The sequence below is a fragment of the Somniosus microcephalus genome, chromosome 27, assembly GCF_052327205.1.
Source record: "Somniosus microcephalus isolate GS21.2 chromosome 27, FLI_Smic_1.0, whole genome shotgun sequence".
Taxonomy (NCBI): Eukaryota; Metazoa; Chordata; class Chondrichthyes; order Squaliformes; family Somniosidae; genus Somniosus; species Somniosus microcephalus.
The window spans coordinates 24,431,390-24,449,418 of NC_141013.1; the positions used below are offsets into that span (position 1 = coordinate 24,431,390).

Below are 18,029 nucleotides of genomic sequence, written 5' to 3' on the forward strand. Positions count from 1 at the left end.
AGACAGAGAGACTGTGTTCCCGAGAGAGAGAGACTGTGTTCCCGAGAGAGAGCGAGACTGTGTTCCCGAGAGAGCAAGACTGTGTTGCCGAGAGAGACTGTGTTCCAGAGAGAGGGAGAGAGAAAGAGACTGTCTTCCCGAGAGAGAGGGAGAGACTGTGTTCCCGAGAGGGAGAGACTGTCTTCCCGAGAGAGAGGGAGAGACTGTGTTCCCGAGAGAGACAGGGAGACTGTGTTCCCGAGAGAGAGAGAGAGAGACAGAGAGACTGTGTTCCCGAGAGGGAGAGACTGTGTTCCCGAGAGAGAGAGACTGTATTCCCGAGAAAGAGAAAGAGACTGTGTTCCCTCAAGAGAGAGAGAGAGGGAGAGACTGTGTTCCCTTGGAAGTTTTGTATTCCCACGGGAGGTTTGTATTCCCTGTGGAGAGACTGGTTGTGCATCACATTACTGGTTGTGGGACCTTGCTATGTACATTTTGGCTGCCTCATTTGCCTAAAGAGTTACTGCACTTCAAAAGTATTCTTGGTTGTGAAGTGCTTTGGAATGTCTTGTGATGTAATAAGATACTTTATAATGTGAGCTCACTCTTTATAGAAGCTCTGTAGACAGCAGAGAGAATTTAAACTCATCACCCAGGGGCAAAAGTATTGTGTGCCAACCCAGTGCCCAACCAGAGCCCTCCTCTTCTCTATTCTTGAGGCTTGAGCGCAAAAGTCTAGGCTGACACTCCAGTGCAGTACCGAGGGAGTGCTGCACTGTCGGAGGTGCCGTCTTTCAGATGAGACGTTAAACCAATGCCCCGTCTTCCCTCTCAGGTGGGTGTAAAAGATCCCATGGCACTATTTCGAGGGGCGTTATCCCTGGTGTCCTGGGCCAATATTTATCCCTCAATCAACATCACTAAAACAGATGATCTGGTCATTATCACATTGCTGTTTGTGGGAGCTTGCTGTGCGCAAATTGGCTGCCACATTTCCTACATTACTTCATTGTCTGTAAAGCGCTTTGGGACGTCCGGTGGTCGTGATAAACGCTATAGAAATGCAAGTCTTTTTTCTTTTATTCTAAAACTTAGCATCGTTAACAATAAAAATGGAGGTAAATGTTATATTAAAATTCCTTCATTATAGAACAACAGTATGAGGGATGTATTGAATATTACTGCTCATCAGGGATTTTGCCAGGAGTGAGAGATCTTTAGTAGTAATGTTTTGGGAATTCATTAATACAGAACTGTTTACATAATGAAAAGTGTAAATAAATAGTCTTTCTTTCAAAAGTAAAAACCGATCTAATTGAATTGTGAGAATATATTACACATCTGTGAACAATGTATGATTTAACAGCACCTTTCAGTGTTTCTCGAGTCTGGTTCGTCTCTCTGTCTGAGCTGCCGCTCTTGTTCCTGTAACCTCTGCTGTAAAAGGTGACGCTCCTGCAACAAAAGATCAGACACTGGTCCAGTATTCAGTTACTTCATTACAGCCATCTACACTGAATACAACCAACAGTGTTTAAACCACACCAAACGTCTCCACATGTTAATCAAGTAGAAGGTAATTTAGTTTCTTGACTAGTTAACTGATTCATATTTAAATATTGAAGTCATTGATGATGCCCAATGTCGACAGATCAACGGATAAATAGAAAAGTATTTGCTCGGTGTTTGGCTGTTATCAGCTTATTTTTCGCTCCAATTTTCTCCCTCCTCTGCTGAAGGCACTGACTCATGCTGGGGTGCGGTTCCACAGGCAGTGTCCTCTCTCCTCTGCCAGCTGGCTGTCTGCTGGCTCGCTCAGGTGGACGTAAAAGATCCCATGACACTATTTCGAACAAGAGCAGGGGAGTTCTCCCCGTGTCCTAGGCAATACTTATCCCTCACTAAAAACAGATTGTCTGGTCATTATCACATTACTGTTTGTGGGAGCTTGTTGTGCGCAAATTGGCTGCTGCATTTCCTACATTACAACAGTGACCACACTTCAAAAAGTACTTCATTGGCTGCAAAGCGCTTTGGGACGTCCGGTGGTCGTGAAAGGCGCTATATAAATGTAAGTCTTTCTTTTATATATTGCCTTTAATGTAGTAAAATGTCCCAGGCGCTTCAAAGGAGTGTTAGAAAACAAAATTTGACACCGTGCCACATAAAGCGAAATTAGGGCAGATGACTTTTCAAAAGCTTGATCAAAGAGGTAGGTTTTAAGGAGCGTCTTAAATCAGGAAAGAGAGGTAGAGAGGCGGAGGGGTTTAGGGAGGGAATTCCAGAACTCAGGGCCTTGGCAGCTGAAGGCACGGCCGCCAATGCTTGAGCGATTAAAATCAGAGATGCTCAAGAGGGCAGAGAAAAACAGTGGTTTGTGTAATAAAATGCTGTCATTTAGATTCAGTTGTGGTATTGATGATTAAATGGTCGTAGATTCCAGTATTTTAAATATATCCTTTTACTCCTTAGAAAAAAACAATTAACTTCAATGAAAATGGGGAGCATTTCAAAGACAATTGGGTCCCTTTGGTCTGAATAGTGGTGTCCTTCTGGGTGAGATATCAGCAAAGCTTGTATTTACTGAGGAAATAATCTATGTTGAAAGCAAAGGCTTGAGGGATTTTGCACTTCCATTTATTCATTTTTCTTAAATTGATCTGTATAATATATAGTTCTAATTAGTTTCCAGGTTTCTGGAGGATGTAATTCCTCCGAGGTGCATTGTTATAAATGCCCAATTGTTTTCTTTTATGCAAAATAAAGTGTTTTAATAAGCTCCAGATTCAGGTTTAAAAGTTGTTAACGAGCTAAGTACGCATTTACTAATATTTTAAAAGAATTAAAAGAAAGACCTGAATTTATATGGCGCCTCTCACAACCTCAGGACGTCTCAAAGTGATTTACAGCCAATGAAGTACTTTTGAAGCGTAGTCACTGTTGTAATGTAGGAATCATGGCAGCCAATTTGCGCACAGCAAGCTCCCACAAACGACAATGTGATAATGACCAGATAATCTGTTTCTGTGGCTGGGGATAAATATTGGCCAGGACACCGGGAGAACTCCCCTGCTCCTCTTCGAAATTGTGTCGTGGGATCTTTAACGTCCACCTGAGAGAGCAGACAGGACCTCGGAATAAAATAGTAATTTTACTGTTAGTTACATTAAACTTAAAGAATATCAATCGTAGCACTGTATATTTTTTTTCCTGGAATAGTGAATATGAAGAATGGAACAGACTCCCAGTTAAAGCAATTAATGTTATGTCAATTAACTATTTTTAAAAAAATCTGGAGTGAAGGGTATATCATGCTGTGCTCCTGGGATCATGGAAGTCTTGTGATAAACTGGCTAACTTGGAACAGTGGGCATTACAAAGTCCGATAGACATTCTGGAGTTTAGCTCAATTACTTCTCAAATGCAGAGAGAAATGTTGACGAGCTTCCCCTCAACTGATTTAATAGAAGAAGAATCCTCGACCGGGCAGATCAACACTGACCCTCCGAAATGTCCAAACCTGCCTTTTTTCTTCACAGATGCTGACAGGCCTGCTGTGTATTTCCAGCATTTCCCATTTTTATTATAGGGCAGTTGCATGGTCTGTGAAAGGGTTCATGGACCAATTGGCTTTTTCACTCCATGCTTTGTTACATTCTTAGGTGATACTGGTAAGAGTTAAGGATGCTGGAGATATTTGTAATAGATTTCTCCCCTTATATTTGTGCTGAAGCAGTCCATAGCTCCAGTTGCAGTATATGTTGGACTCCAAGCCATTGTATTTTCAGAAACATGCTTCCCCGTGAACTATACTTTCACACATCAAAACCTGCAGAATTTTTTCAGTAAATTCTGTGTTGCCATCATCGTTACCAGAAACCCGCTTCCCTTGTGCCAGCTGTATTTTGTGACAAAACTAGAGGGATGTCCTCGTATATTTTGTACCATATGTTTCAAACGGAGGTCCCCCAGGCCCTAGGAGATCCTTGAGAGACTCTAGGGATTCCCAAGGGTATCATAGTTCTGTACTTCTGTGAGCAGATCTTTGTACTGGTTGACTCACACGCCTGGTTTACTTCTGTTGCTGTATTAGTGAAGCTCCCACCTGCCGTATTTTCAATCATGATTGCACTGTTTTCCTTGGGGCAGTTGTGGATTTTTTTTTTCCAGAATTAGGATGTGTCAATATTTGCAAAAATTCCCATGAATTTGTTAATAATTGCAGCGGATCGCACATGGCAAAGTTTGAAAAGCACAGCAGCAAACAATCAGTGGGTTTACCGGAGTCAGGCAAGGCAGGGTTTTGTTTCATTTCTATACACACACGTAGCTTTGTCACTCTTGCACACACTCACCCCACACCACATAAGTGTGTCTGATTCAGCCCTCAGCATCCATTTTTCTAGGTGTACCTGTACACTGCGGAGAAAGATTAACATTTGATATCTGTGACACTAAATTGACAATCGCATTCCTAAGGGCCTTGGGTTGTTGTGGGAAATGGAAAATGTTGGACCCAGAGGGTGTTTGGAATCTGGAACTCACTGCCTGAAAGGGTGGTAGAGGCAGGAACCCTCACAACATTCAAGAAGCATTTAGAGGAGCACTTGAAACGCCATAGCATACAAGGCTACGGACCAAATGCTGGAAAATGGGATTAGAATAGACAGGGCTTGATGGCCGGCGCGGACACGATGGGCCGAAGGGCCTCTTTCTGTGCTGTATAGCTCTGACTATGACTTTATGATGGAGGATGAGGTTCTCTTCTGCATTGGGGTTTAAGGCACATCGTTGAGGCTTTACTTTGTCTCAGCTCATGCTGTGCCTGAACTCAGTATTCACACTGGGTGCCGAACTGGGAAAGCATTCCATTCCTCAACACCAAAATGCCTCGCCGTGAGCAGAAAAGTCAATGGAAATATAATGCAAGTTAATAATACCTTCACCATTCGAGCAATGAGCTGGTCCAGCTCCTGAATCCTCTGGTCCCTTTCTGCGATTTTCTGTTCTGCTGCCAGGGCCTTCTTGTTGGCTTCTTCCAGTTCTTTGAGGGCTTGGTTTATTCGAGCCTTCATTTAAAAAAAGAATAAATATCAAAACATTAGTAATTTGTATTCCCATCATTTGAGGCTTCCAGCACCAAGCCACAGCACTATAAACACAAAGAGATAAAGTTGAAGCTGCTGCAGTCAAGCCCATGGAGTGCTGAACTTCCCTGGCATTTTGCAGCTCACACTTGTTCTCCGAGTTTAGAAGCAACTTTGACCTTTGACCTCTCCTGACCTTCTGGTTTAGAGTCTGCTGTTCAACTTGTTGAATGAATATACCCTTAACAAGCTGTAGCGTTTTACTTTGGAGTAATAAACAGAATGAGCTTCACATTTATGTAACATATATACACAGTGTCCAATTAAAATCGACAGTTAATGCCTCCATTAAAATAATGAAGTGAATAAGCATCGATAGTAATTTCACCCTAAAACTGTTTCTAAATTTGGAGGACCAGTGTGGACACTCTCAACCAGAAAGTTATAAACCAAAGATCTAGTTCTGCTACTATACCATTTCAACATCATCATCTCCTACAATTACAAGATCAGAAACCTCGGGCCTCACCATCCAGGTGCAGGGATTCTACAAATGGCCACAAATATGGGCGTGCCCGAATTTCGAGGCTGATATCTTTCATTGGCCGAGTGTATACCATGAGCATCCAAACGCTTGAAGGCTGATGCCCAATAAATTTGTGTTACTCACCAATTAAAGGGTATCATTTTTGAGCTCAGTTTTTTTTCCAGTTTTCCACTCTACCCTCCTTCAGACTTTGACTCGGGCTGGGGCACAGTTCCAAGTTGCCAATAGCCCCCTGGTACCATTCCCCTGGACAGTGAGGGGGTAATTTTAACATTTGATGATGGCGCAAAATGGCTGATATGGGATCTGCCGCCCATCAATATTCCCTGTCTTTTTTTTGGTGCGCCGTCGCTTTAACGAGCTGCGCAACCCATTCAAAGTTTCGCGACTGCTCAGTTTCTTGCACTGAATAGCCGATGAACCACACAGCTTAGCGGGAACATTGCCGCCCATTATTCACCCTGCTAGATTTTAGAATCCCATCCAATATCCCCCGTTTTACACCATCGCCGAAAGTTAATGTTAAAATGACCCCCCCAACCCCCACCCCAAGTGTCAGCAGGCTATTCAACTGTAGAGGGCATTATTCCCAAATCTGTTCTTATCCAATGTCCACGTTCATGTCCTTTCCAGCAGTGGGTGGCAGTCTGGGACCCTCACCATCCCATAGTCTCTTTGAGATGGAAGTGCAAGACAAGCTGGGTCACTGATCTCCATGCACCCTCTTCCCATTGGATGAGCTGAGTTGAGTACTGATAACTAGGGTTGCAAAATTCCAGGAATTTTTAAAAGAGGAAACTTTCCATGGGAATTTTCAGGAATTTATGGGAATTTAGAGTTTTTTTGCACACTGATGGTTTTTGTCTCTGACCCTTATATTGTCTTTGTCATCAAAATAAACATACTGTTCCATACAAATAAAAACAGGCTTTCAAAACTTTATTTAGGTTATAATTTTGAACGTTATTGAACCCCCACAAAAAAGACCCATCTAAAATAAAATAAAAAGAGCGTCAGCTTATTTAGCCTGTAATTTGTCCTTATTTTGTCCCATTGAGTCTTCTACTCATGAGTCTTCTGAGTCTTCTACTCCTCATTGCTCCTCCTGATTCTCTGACTCTGGCTCTGACGTGTCCATTTCCTCCTCTGTGTCAGTGTCTAGCTGTGTGGTGGACACTTCTGTATCTGGCTCAATAAATTGTAGGTTCGCCCGGATAGCCACCAGTTTCTCCACTCTCTTGTTAGTCAGCCTGTTGCGCACCTTTGTATGCGTATTCCCAAAAAGTGACCACTTTCATTCAGAGGCCGCTGATGAAGGTGGAATTTGGAGTATCACTAATGCAATGGGTGACAGGGCCTCAGATGCACAAAGTCCCTTCTCCATGTATGTACACTGATATGCTTGCATGATTCCCATATCCCGTCCCCATTCAAACACCTTGCTTGGTAGAGAACTTTGCCAGACTTCCCAGAACTTTGCCCACGTCCAGATTGAGGTGGCGTGAGAGGGTAGAAATCATATTGTAAGCGCTGTTGATCTGTTCTCCAGAAAGTATTGGTCTCCCAACATGCTTTGGGTCCAGCATGAATGTTCTTTTAAATCAGCAAAAAGCCTGAGAACATCTGACAAGACAGCATCATCTCCTTCAATCTGAGCAATTGCAGATGCTACTGGTGAGAGTAGTTTAAGGCTGCTAACCACTCTCTCCCAAAACACATCATCCAGCAGTATTTTCTTGATGGTGATTTCCATATCCCCAGACTGGGATATTGCCATTTCTTGCAGCAACTCCTTACCCTCCAGAAGGCTGTTGTACATTATGACAACGCCACCCCATCTAGTGTTGCTGGGCAGCTTCAGTGTGGTGTCCTTGTTCTTTGTCGTTTGCTTGGAGTTGTAGGTTGCTGCAACTACCTGTTTTCCCGACATACTTAACAACTTGCTTGGCTCTCTTGTACAGTGTTTCCATGGTTCTCAAACCCATGATGTCCTTGAGGAGCAGGTTGAGCCCATGAGCTGCGCACCCAATAGACGTAATATGAGGTAGGCCTCCTTCACTTGAGCCCAAGCAGCCTTCATATTCGCAGCATTCAGTAACTACTGCAAAGACCTTTTGTGATCCAAGATCATTGATGGCCGCTTTCAGCTCATCAGCAATGTATGTGCCTGTGTGTCTGTTGTCCTTCGTGTCTGTGCTCTTAAAGAACACTGGGAGAGGAGTGGAGACGATGTAGTTTATGATGCCCTCCCCTCGTACATTTGACCACCCATTTGAGATAACTGCAACACAGTCTGCCATCTCTATCGTTTCTTTGAGCTTTCCTTGGACTCTGTTATACTCAGCCTCCAGCAAATAAGTAGACAAAGCATGTCTGGTGGGAGGACAGTATGCAGGGCGAATAACATTGAAAAATCTCTTCCAGTACACATTGGCTGTGAGCATGAGGGATGAGCCTGTTGCATATACAGCTCGAGCAAAGCACTCATCTGCATTCTTCTGGCTATGGTTATCCATTGTATCAAAGAACCTTCCAAGTGGGCCAGGAGTTGCTGATGATAAGGAGCCTGATGCTGAATGTGAACCATCATCTTCTTGAATGGAAGCAGAGGAACTCTGGGCTGGCTGCTGTGAAGTTGTTGCATTTGGATAAATGCTGCTGCATCTTTGTGGCATTCTTTACATATGGCTTTGTACAGTGTTTGCACATGTACACAGTCTTTCCATCTTTAATGCCTGGGGTAAAATGCTTCCACACATCCGACGGTAAACGTGGCATTGTTCTATGCAGAGAAATAAAGGACATTCGTCTCTGTGTCGAACTGCGGTCGATCAGCATGATTGCAACAGGGTGAGTAAATTTTTCCTGATGCTCCAAGTGATGGAAGCATGACCTGTGCATGCACAACGGTACATCACCAATAGAGGGAGCTAATCACTCATCCACATCCAACCAATCAGGACACACTTGTTCACAGTCACACACAAAACTTGTAATTATTAAAACAAGCCAAGTAAGAAGATAAACAAATATTGATTAAGAAATTCCTTAATAATTAAGATTCCATCTCTGTTAGTAATTTTAAGAGAGGACCTGTGGAAAAAAAAATGAAAGAAATACAAAAAAAAACAATTTTATGCTAGCATATGCTTTTTTGGGCAAAATTCCCAAAATTCCCAAGCTAAACTTCCTGTGGAAAATTTCCAGAAATTTACCGGAAACTTTCTACCCCTTCGCAACCCTACTGATAACACATTTCCAAACGGAGAGTGGCAAATGTGAAAGACAGGACTTGAACCAAGACCTCCTGTCAGGAAGCTGGTGCTGTTCTACCTCACATGCACTGGGAAACAGGAACACAGCAGTGATATCCATATCTACCTGAATAGCTTCCTTTTCGACCTGATGCTCCTGCTCGGCCTCCTTCAGCTTAGCTTCATATTGGTTATAGAGCTTCCTGGTCATATCTCGCATTGCACTGGCATTGGCTTCCCGAGATGCTTCTACCTAGAATATGTTGACAGGAAATGAATACAGAAATGAAGTATTTAACCCAATATGAATTACTGCTGGATTTTGAAATAATGTATATAAATAACATTCTATTTTTAAAAACAGTATGAGGGAAATGTGCGTGAGGGAGCAGAAATAATGAAACAAGCTTATCCTAGCAGAAAGTAGGTACAATGTGGCCATACTCTAAGACAAACTCAACACAAGACTATCTAGTGAAGCTGCCCCAGTTTATATTGCTGGTTGAATAATTGCCCTTATATGCCTGCTCGTGAGTAGTAAACTGTACACTCGTGCAACTAAACCATCTGGGTCTGAGTCTCTCTGGAAATAGTTATCAGAAGCTGCTCTTCCAGTTTAGAATCGCCCACTATATAGTTTGAGGAAATCAGTTATTGTTTCTAGAATCACCTGAAGACACGTTTGGTTGAAAGACTTGTGGAGTTATCATGTGCTGAAGCTTATTTAAATGTAGATCCTGACACAGCTGAAGGGATTCACCCACTTTAACATAAGCAAACAAGAATTGTGCGTCAGCAAATAGTGTACGGCAGCACAGTATGTGACAAGGACGGTGCCTGGACTGCTGCTACACTCAACACAGAGACAGTCCACTAGACCATCCTTCCCCTGTAATCGGATGGAACGCATCAGCTTCGCCAGAACGCTCCAATCTAAGCAGTGCCGTTGTAGAGGGAGGCCTCGCCCTTTTTAAAGTCGGTTGTACAATGTTCATTTAAAGGTTACTTTTGCATGGCCATCAACTGCAGTTCTGACCTCCGCAGCAAAGTGGCAATGTATTGAGGTGGTGCCTGTCCCGAGGGAGGAAACCCACGGCAGCGAAAGAGGTGGTTTTCAGTCCACACCTCCGATGACAGCATAAAAACAAAAGTTTTTCAGTACAGGTGGATTGAGTGCCTGAAACACTCATGCCTACCCCGTCCAGGCTATTATACATACAGACAGACATCCTCAAGATCAGTGTCTACAGTCTAAGCCAATCATTCAGATATGACATGGAGTCTCACCTCACTCACGTTCCAGTGCTGTGGAACCCTGCGCTGGAGAATATTTCCAAAGCACTGTGACATGTTTACAGGTGCTTGGTGTGAAATTATTGAGCAAATACGAGCTTTTATGACTTCACCTTTGCTATTTAGCACCTCTTGCCCAGTCATTAGTAAAATAACAGCCTGCAAGTCCCATTAGCTTGGCAATGTTTAGAATAATCAGTGGAAGGACTTTACTTAAAGCCACAAAGTTCTGCTTCACAGTTCTGACTTTACCCAAGGTAAATATTAACTTCAGCTATTTAAATTGCCAGTGCTCCTATTTGTTTTAGGTCCAGTTTTAAATCAAGGAAAGCATGCTAGCCTCAGGCTTCAGTGCGTTTTGAAAATGGCTGCATTGACGCTAATGGTTGAAATAACAATTATGTCCAGCAACAGCCAAAAGTAAACGACAACTTAAGGCATGAATGTAAATTTCAAGAGAAAAATGCCTGTGAGCAATGGAGGTCGTTATTTTGAAAGGTGTCGACACCCTTTTCTAGACGAGACTTTTTTAAAAAGTCCTAAGCTACGGAAAAGGTCAGAATCTGCTTATCATCAGTTATCCTTTGAGCCAAAGGAATCTGAGTGGATAAACCTGTTTGTGTCTCTGTCTGATCTCTTCAGGGTATTTCCACATACAATTACACTAATTCTTTCCAATTCTCGGTTGATCCCAAAAGCTTGTGAAATAGACAGATTATTTATTGGCAATACTGGATGAAAGCCATCACAATCACCTCACAAATCTTCCAAATATTATTGATTTTTTTTTAGACATTGTGAAGTGTAATACTCTAACAAAATCAAACCTGATGCATTTTGTCAGAGCCTCTTTGCTATGTGCCCGAACCTGATTAGAAGTAGTGTGGCCGAACGAGCTGGATTGGGCTGCTGTTATGCTACCGTGCTCATGTTGCTGCAAAGTGGTTTTGGGCTCGAAAAAGGGCAGCATGACCTGGGAGCTAGGTCAGTAATCTGAGCCTCGGCACAGCGCAAAACCAGGCTTGTCCATTGGACTGCCTGGGAACTTGATAAACTTTTTGACTTTTTGATGGTATCAGAAAAGGGACGCTCTCACCCTCACATTCACAAAATTACTAAAGTTAGCAGCATAGCCTGGATTGGCCAGCTGCACATTGCACTATATAGAGATCGGTCTGTTGCATTAACAGCAGCCTAAGTGGTGGTTATTCAGAATGTTACTGCTACAAGTTTATTGTTATTATTAAAGGTTTATGCAAGTGATTTATTTGGGGAATTTTTTTCATTCAGTCTGCTCTCTCAGGTGGACGTAAAAGATCCCACGGCACTATTTCGAAGAAGAGCAGGGGAGTTATCCCCGGTGTCCTGGCCAATATTTATCCCTCAATCAACATCACAAAAACAGATTATCTGGTCATCATCACATTGCTGTTTGTGGGAGCTTGCTGTGCACAAATTGGTTGTTGCGTTTCCTACATTACAACAGTGACTACACTTCAAAAAAGTACTTCATTGGCTGTAAAGCACTTTGGGACGTCCTGAGGCCGTGAAAGGCGCTATATAAATGCAAGTCTTCCTTTTTTCTTTTTCCCCTGAAAATACTGACCCACTCTGGCACATGGTTCCACAGAAGACATGAGGCTGGAGTTCGGACCCGTACCTTAGCTGAGGTCTGCTACCTCTGATTGGGGGCTGAACCTGGGCTCTTGGCTCAGAGTTCCACCTGGCAGTGCTGTTATACACTGACCTATGAGGTTGCTTTGTGTGTGGTTTTTTTTAAGTATGTTTCCATGGCTTTTTACTGTGGATTCCAAAAGCTTGAGAGAAAGTCTTAGCTCTTACTGGAAATGGGAATCTCTTTAGTTGCTTTGTTCTGGATTATTTATTTTAAACTGTCACGGTGCACAATACACATCAATGGACAATTTGACATTAACTGACAAATTGCCAGGTCACATTCTGTTCTAAACAGCTTTTGTTTGTGAACAACTGAACATGGCTACTGATGTCACATTTTACACAAAGTTCATTCCAGTTTAGGAACACTTGAGTAAAATCAATTTTCTGTTCTTGATTAGACTTATGCCCAGGAAGTTCACTTGCATCACTTCCTGCAGTAGATAATATGTAAACATGCTTCACCTCCATTTTTTGGTGCACCCCCTGATCTCCCAGGCCATTGCTTAGATAGCCTGGGGCATGGTTGTGACGCTAAGTTGCTAAGATACCGTTGTGTTTAGCCTGGCCTGTCCCTTTAAGGTCACTGCTCAGGTAACCCCCTGTGGGGGAAATGGTCTAAATAGATAATTAAGAGATAAATTAAAGCTAAGTGTTACGGGAAATTTCTGTCAATAGACAGCTTTTTGTAAATCCCCAGCTCCTATCCTTGAGGCGAGGTAGGTTACCAAGGGCAGAAAAAAACAGCAAGAAATGGCTGGCTTTCTTTCCTGTTATTTATAGATTTGATGCATGTGCAATAAATGCAACATTTTTATATGTGGATATTTACAATCATACATGGCCACTGATGGGGTCAAGTCCAAACATACGATTAATGGTGATCTGTTGCTATATCAGGAAGGGATGTAAAAGAAAAGTTTCATTAATGGGGAGTTCTTTGAATAGACAGGAAGAGCCTGAGTTAGAAGCTTAGCTGACTCACTTGTAGGGTTGCTGTGTGGGTCAGAAACAACCATCAGGGTAAGTGATACGAATGTGCGATCCAGTGTGTGGGGCCTCGTCCACCAGGGGACATATCAAGGAAAGACAGGCACGCTTCAACAATTCTCCGTCCATTTATGTTAAGACGGGGTGATGCACGTGCTATATCTTATGTTGATTACCCAATATTGTACATAATTCTTCAGTAGTTAACATTAGCTTATTCCGTCAGTGGAGTGTCTAGCCCAATATTCATATTTCAATAAAAAGGTAGGTGCTGCACCCAGTCTGCTGTTGTTAGACTATTTGCTTGTTTAATGCTTCAATACATGTGCAGTGATGTCTCAGTGCATTGTTTACCCTAAGTTTCAGGATCTGATTTTCAGTTTGCGCATTCTGTATCTGCTGATCCTTCTCTTTCATTTGCTCCAGTGATTGGTGATATGACTTTCGGAGATCTTCCATTTCCTCCCTCCTCTTGTTGGCATCTGTTGCTGAATCCAAGAGAGATTTCTGACAAAAAACAAGGCATCCAGTCACACACCCTCTCTCTCCTGTGGTATACTTTGGAAGCACGTGCTAACCAGGAGTTCTATAACAACCGTAATGAAAGTTATTCAAAAACAACGATTACAAGGATGTACAGTTTGTTTCTTCATCCTGCTAGCTTACACACAGTAATTGGTGATGTTTTGAAAGAATTGTACAGTAGTGCAAGGATGATGCAGCATCCTAAAACACCAGGGCACTGCCCCATGGGATGAAAGGATAAGGCTGTACCTTCGGTATTCCAAAGCACATAGATTCCTGTTAATCCAGAAGCTGGTACTCTTATCATGACCGATATATGCAGGAATCTATCACAAGATGTCTCAGTCCAACAGGCTATTCTTGTTACCAACATGGTGCAGTAAATGCAGTAATTGTAATGATATCTGTGCAGCAGATGCAGGTCTGACTGGACCGGGACATAAAGATTTGATAACTTCTGGGAGTTCTATTAAAAGCATGAAGCTGCAGATTTCTGCCAACACTGTGATACTGTGCAAGAACAATCGGTGAGCATTTGATTCTGTTCTTTCAGGATCTCAAAATTGTGGAATCCTCATGTCCCCAACTCTTTCCTTTTTATTAATGATCTACAGGCTTTTAAAACCCAAGATTCCTCTCATTGTGGGAGGGGAGGGGGACTTTTAACTGCAGCCCACTTGTTTCTTGCCTGGAAAACAGGCGACTGACAGAGGAAAATCTGGTGGCCATCTTGTAAACCCATTTGCCCACCTGAATCAATTTTCAGGCAGGCCTTTAAATGGGCGCCCAGGACTCTGGCCTAAAACAGGCGGGAGACTATTTAAATATGCAAATCAGGGTCCTACACCTCTTGTGGGGCTCTGTTTGCAATTTTTGTGGAGAAATGGGCGGAGAATGCTTGTTGCATGCTGGGCCCACTCACTCCAGGTACTCAGGGGGTCTAACCAGCGGTCCTTAAAGTTATCACTGGAGGCCTCTCTGAAATGGTTCCTTTTTTAAAAAAATATTAAATGATTTTAGTGGGGCCAGGAGTAGGAATGCTCTTCCAGGCCCCACTAAAATCTCCCAGCTCGCTGCCGGCCCATTCCTAGGTGGTCTAACTATCCCCAGCAATGCTGGCTATCGGGTTAGCCAGAGAGAATGCCTGATGTGATCAGTACCCGTGTGGAGGTTCACAGGCTCATTTCACCATGTATTGTAGTGATGGATGTGCGTTCTGCCCACTCCTTGGGAAACTATGGAGGTTCCGCTACCACCTGGGAGGAGCAAGAGCAGACCTTTGGCTCTGTGAAGTATTTTAGGACTTCCCAACCCATAATCTCCCCACCTCCCAAAGAAATATATTTTTGTTTCAATGGCGAATTGTAACATGACTGGAGTGAGAACTGTTGTTTCCAGTTATTTCTTATTTAAGGGGCAGGCTATTTCTTGGTATCAGACAAATGATAAAAGCAAACTTCAGATTACACCAGCCTGAGTCACACTGGGGTAGATCTTGACTTTGTGCAATAGCATAAAACAGGTGATAGCAAACCCTTCAGCCCGTTTTCTCCCGATTTTTAATTCCACTGGAAAATCTGGAGAGATGTAAAACGGGCTGCCGATTCACTATCACCATTTTGCACTATCGTACAAAGTCAAAATCTACCCCAGTGTCTTTCTATCCCCTGCTGTCTCCTAATGGCCCAGAAATTCGGGTCGGGGGCTTCCCACGGGTGCAAGCCCCCGACCTACACTTACCTAGCGCGCCAGCAGTTGACCTCTTGGCCTGCGTGGAATTCCTCTCCGAGGCCTGTCCCAGAGGCCGGCGCGCTATGCTGGCGTGTCCCAGGGGCGTAGTTAGTGCGAAGCGTCCCCTGGGATCACGTGAGCAACAGGCAGCCAATCGGAGCAGGGAATGCTCCATTCATAAGTCTTGACAGATAGACCTGTCAAAATGTATAAATGCTGAGGCTGTAAAACTGTACTTTACCTTCAAATAAATTTTTAAAAATCATCACACTTTGTAAATAAACTATAAATCACATTAAATAACTATTTTAAACAAAAATTTAAATTTTTGAAAAAAATAATTTTATAAAAAAACAGGGCTAAAAATAAATTTACCTTGCTTTAAAGTATTTAAAAGTAAAAAACCTGTGGAAAAAATGTGTTAATTTTAAATAGTTGACCACTTACCTTTGAAAATGAAGTCCTTACGGCTGCTTTTTACATTTCTAAAATGTACAGACTTACCCGCACGTTAAAACCTGAAAAAAAAAAGGAAGTTCAACGCGCACGCGCAGACTCCCGCGCGCACGCGTTCGACCTCTGAACCCCTTGGTTCAGAGGATCGGAAGTGCCGGTTTCCCGCGCATGCGTAGTGCATGCAAGATTCCGGCACTTCCATCGGGTCCACGCGTGAGTACTCCGTCCGTACTCACGCGTTGGGACCCGAATTTCTGGGCCATTATTTCAAATTTATTCATAAGAACGCACTTTGAATTACCAGAATGGTTCCGGGGATGGGGGATCTTAGCTACAAGGAAAGGTTGGAGAAGCTGGATTTGTTTTCATTAGAGCAAAGGAGGTTGAGGGGTGATTTGATTGAGGTGTACAAGATTATGACAGGTTTGGATAGGCTAGATGGGGAAAGGCTGTTCCCACTCGCTGCTGACGGAAGTGGTGGAAGTGGACACACTCACTGTTTTCAAGGGGAGACTGGATAGGCACTTGAGGGAAATAAACTTGCAGGGCTACGGGGATAGAGCGGGGGAATGGGACTGACTGGATTGCTCTACAGAGAGCCGGCACGGACTCGATGGTCCAAATGGCCTCCTTCTGTGCCGTTATGACTTTGATTTTGCATGTAAAGCTGAGGGCCGCCTCTCAAGACATCTCGGGATTCCGGTAGCACTGATAAAATCGCACAGCTTCACTCTTGCCTTTCATGAATCCCTTCAATACGTCACACGCGAGTTACATCCCCGGGTGTCTGTTACAACGTGTCTACATGCCCAGTACAGCGATGTGACACTTTGCTACGGCAATCAAAGCGAGTGATTAATTTCTACCTGCAAGTCAATCGTCACACTCGTCAGCGAGCTGTTCATCTGGCTGTACTGCTCGAGGACTGAAGAATTGCTGCTCACTTCTCTCTGCAGGGATGCCTGCCGTACCTCCGAGACCTGAAACGGAACAGATGACAGTTACGCTCCATCAAGCTCCGGCCCTGCCAAAAAGTTGGACAAGTTTTTTTGCAGCTGAATATTTGCTGCGGATTCTGTTTGTGAAAATGTTTTTATCAAAATATTCTGAATCCCTGGTTATTTAGGGGAGAAGAAAAAAAAACATTATGGAAATTTCACTGGCAGGAAAACCAGGGGCTAAGTTAGACATGGAAAACAAGTCAACTATAGGAAATGCTGGAACTATGTGACAGGTCAGACAGCATCTGGGGAGAAAACAGCCGAGTTAATATTTCAGGTGTAGACCCTTGGTTCATGGACGATCTATAGGTGAATGTTACCTGGTCCGTTCTCTCCACAGAAGCTGACTGGCCTGCTGATCCAACATTTCCTGCATCTGTAGCTTTTATTTCTAGGTTTACAAAATTAAATCAAAGAGTTCTACTCTTTGTTTAGATAGAACATTAGGGTCCGGGGTGATGCACCATGCTGGTTTACTACCCTGTCAGCTCGGAATCAATATCCAGACTGGTGCGTGAGAGTCTCTGCTTTTCAATCCTGTCTGGATTCCAAGACAAATTGACCAGGCCACTCTAATCCACCTCCGAGTAACTGCTGTTGCAAAGTAGCACTAGCAAATTGGCCTTCGGGGAGTAGGCCTTCTGCCAGTTTGTGTCACCTCATTGAGTGCAGCAAATGACGGACTCACCAGCTCGTCCCATCTGGAATAATCTGAAGGCCCTCATCAATAAAGTGGGCCTTTCTACACATTGCCATCCCCATCAACACTCCAACTCATGCACTCCATCGGCAGACTGATGCACAGAGCGGTATTTATGCAACAACAAAATTGCATTTAACTAGCACCTTTCACGTCACAAGTCATCTCGGCACTTCACGATGGAGAAATATAAACACCGAGTATACATGGAGGTGTTAGCACAGGTAAACCATGGTCAAATAGATGGGATTTCAGGAAGTGTTCATGGGTGAGGAGAGAGGAAGTGAGGTGGAGGGAGGTAGGGAGGGAGTTCCAGAGAATAAGCTGAGACAACTGAAAACTCAATGAGATGGAGAGGGAGAGAGCGGTGATACATGAGAGAGAAAGAAAAGGACTTACATTTATATAGAGCACATCTCATGTTCTCAGGATGTCCCAAAACATTCCACAATCAATGAATTACTTTTTCGACATGTAGTCACCACCTCCTCAAAACTGCCCAGCCTCAATCCCTCAATCACTACCCCACATTGTCACGTAGACCAGAAAAAGTATGGGTCAGGGTATGAGCTGCCGTGGAGAAAGATAGGAGGAGAGGGCAGTTGATGTCGCAGAGGTGAAAGAAGGCAGTCGAGAACTGGGTGGGATATGAGGTTTGAAGCTGAGCTTTGGGTTGAGCAGGACACAGAGGTTATGAACAATCTGGTACGAGAGCAAACAGAGGCGAAGAAGGAATCCGTGGCAAAGTCACAGAGCTTTTGTTGGAGGCCAAATACAATGGCTTCAGTC

The 18,029-nt window shown here is 43.5% G+C and overlaps 1 protein-coding gene across 1 annotated transcript in view; it reads right to left on the reverse strand.

Annotated features, from left to right (window-relative positions):
* The window catches only part of myzap (myocardial zonula adherens protein), an 81,391-nt gene that overhangs the window by 13,461 nt on the left and 49,901 nt on the right, over positions 1–18,029 (reverse strand). Inside the window, exons 6-10 of the mRNA XM_085968721.1 lie at positions 16,406–16,519; positions 13,182–13,334; positions 8,995–9,120; positions 4,920–5,048; positions 1,349–1,434 (exon numbers count right to left, since the gene is read on the reverse strand). Of these exons, the coding sequence (XP_085824847.1) occupies positions 1,349–1,434; positions 4,920–5,048; positions 8,995–9,120; positions 13,182–13,334; positions 16,406–16,519 (608 nt within the window). The remainder of the gene's footprint in view (positions 1–1,348; positions 1,435–4,919; positions 5,049–8,994; positions 9,121–13,181; positions 13,335–16,405; positions 16,520–18,029) is intronic.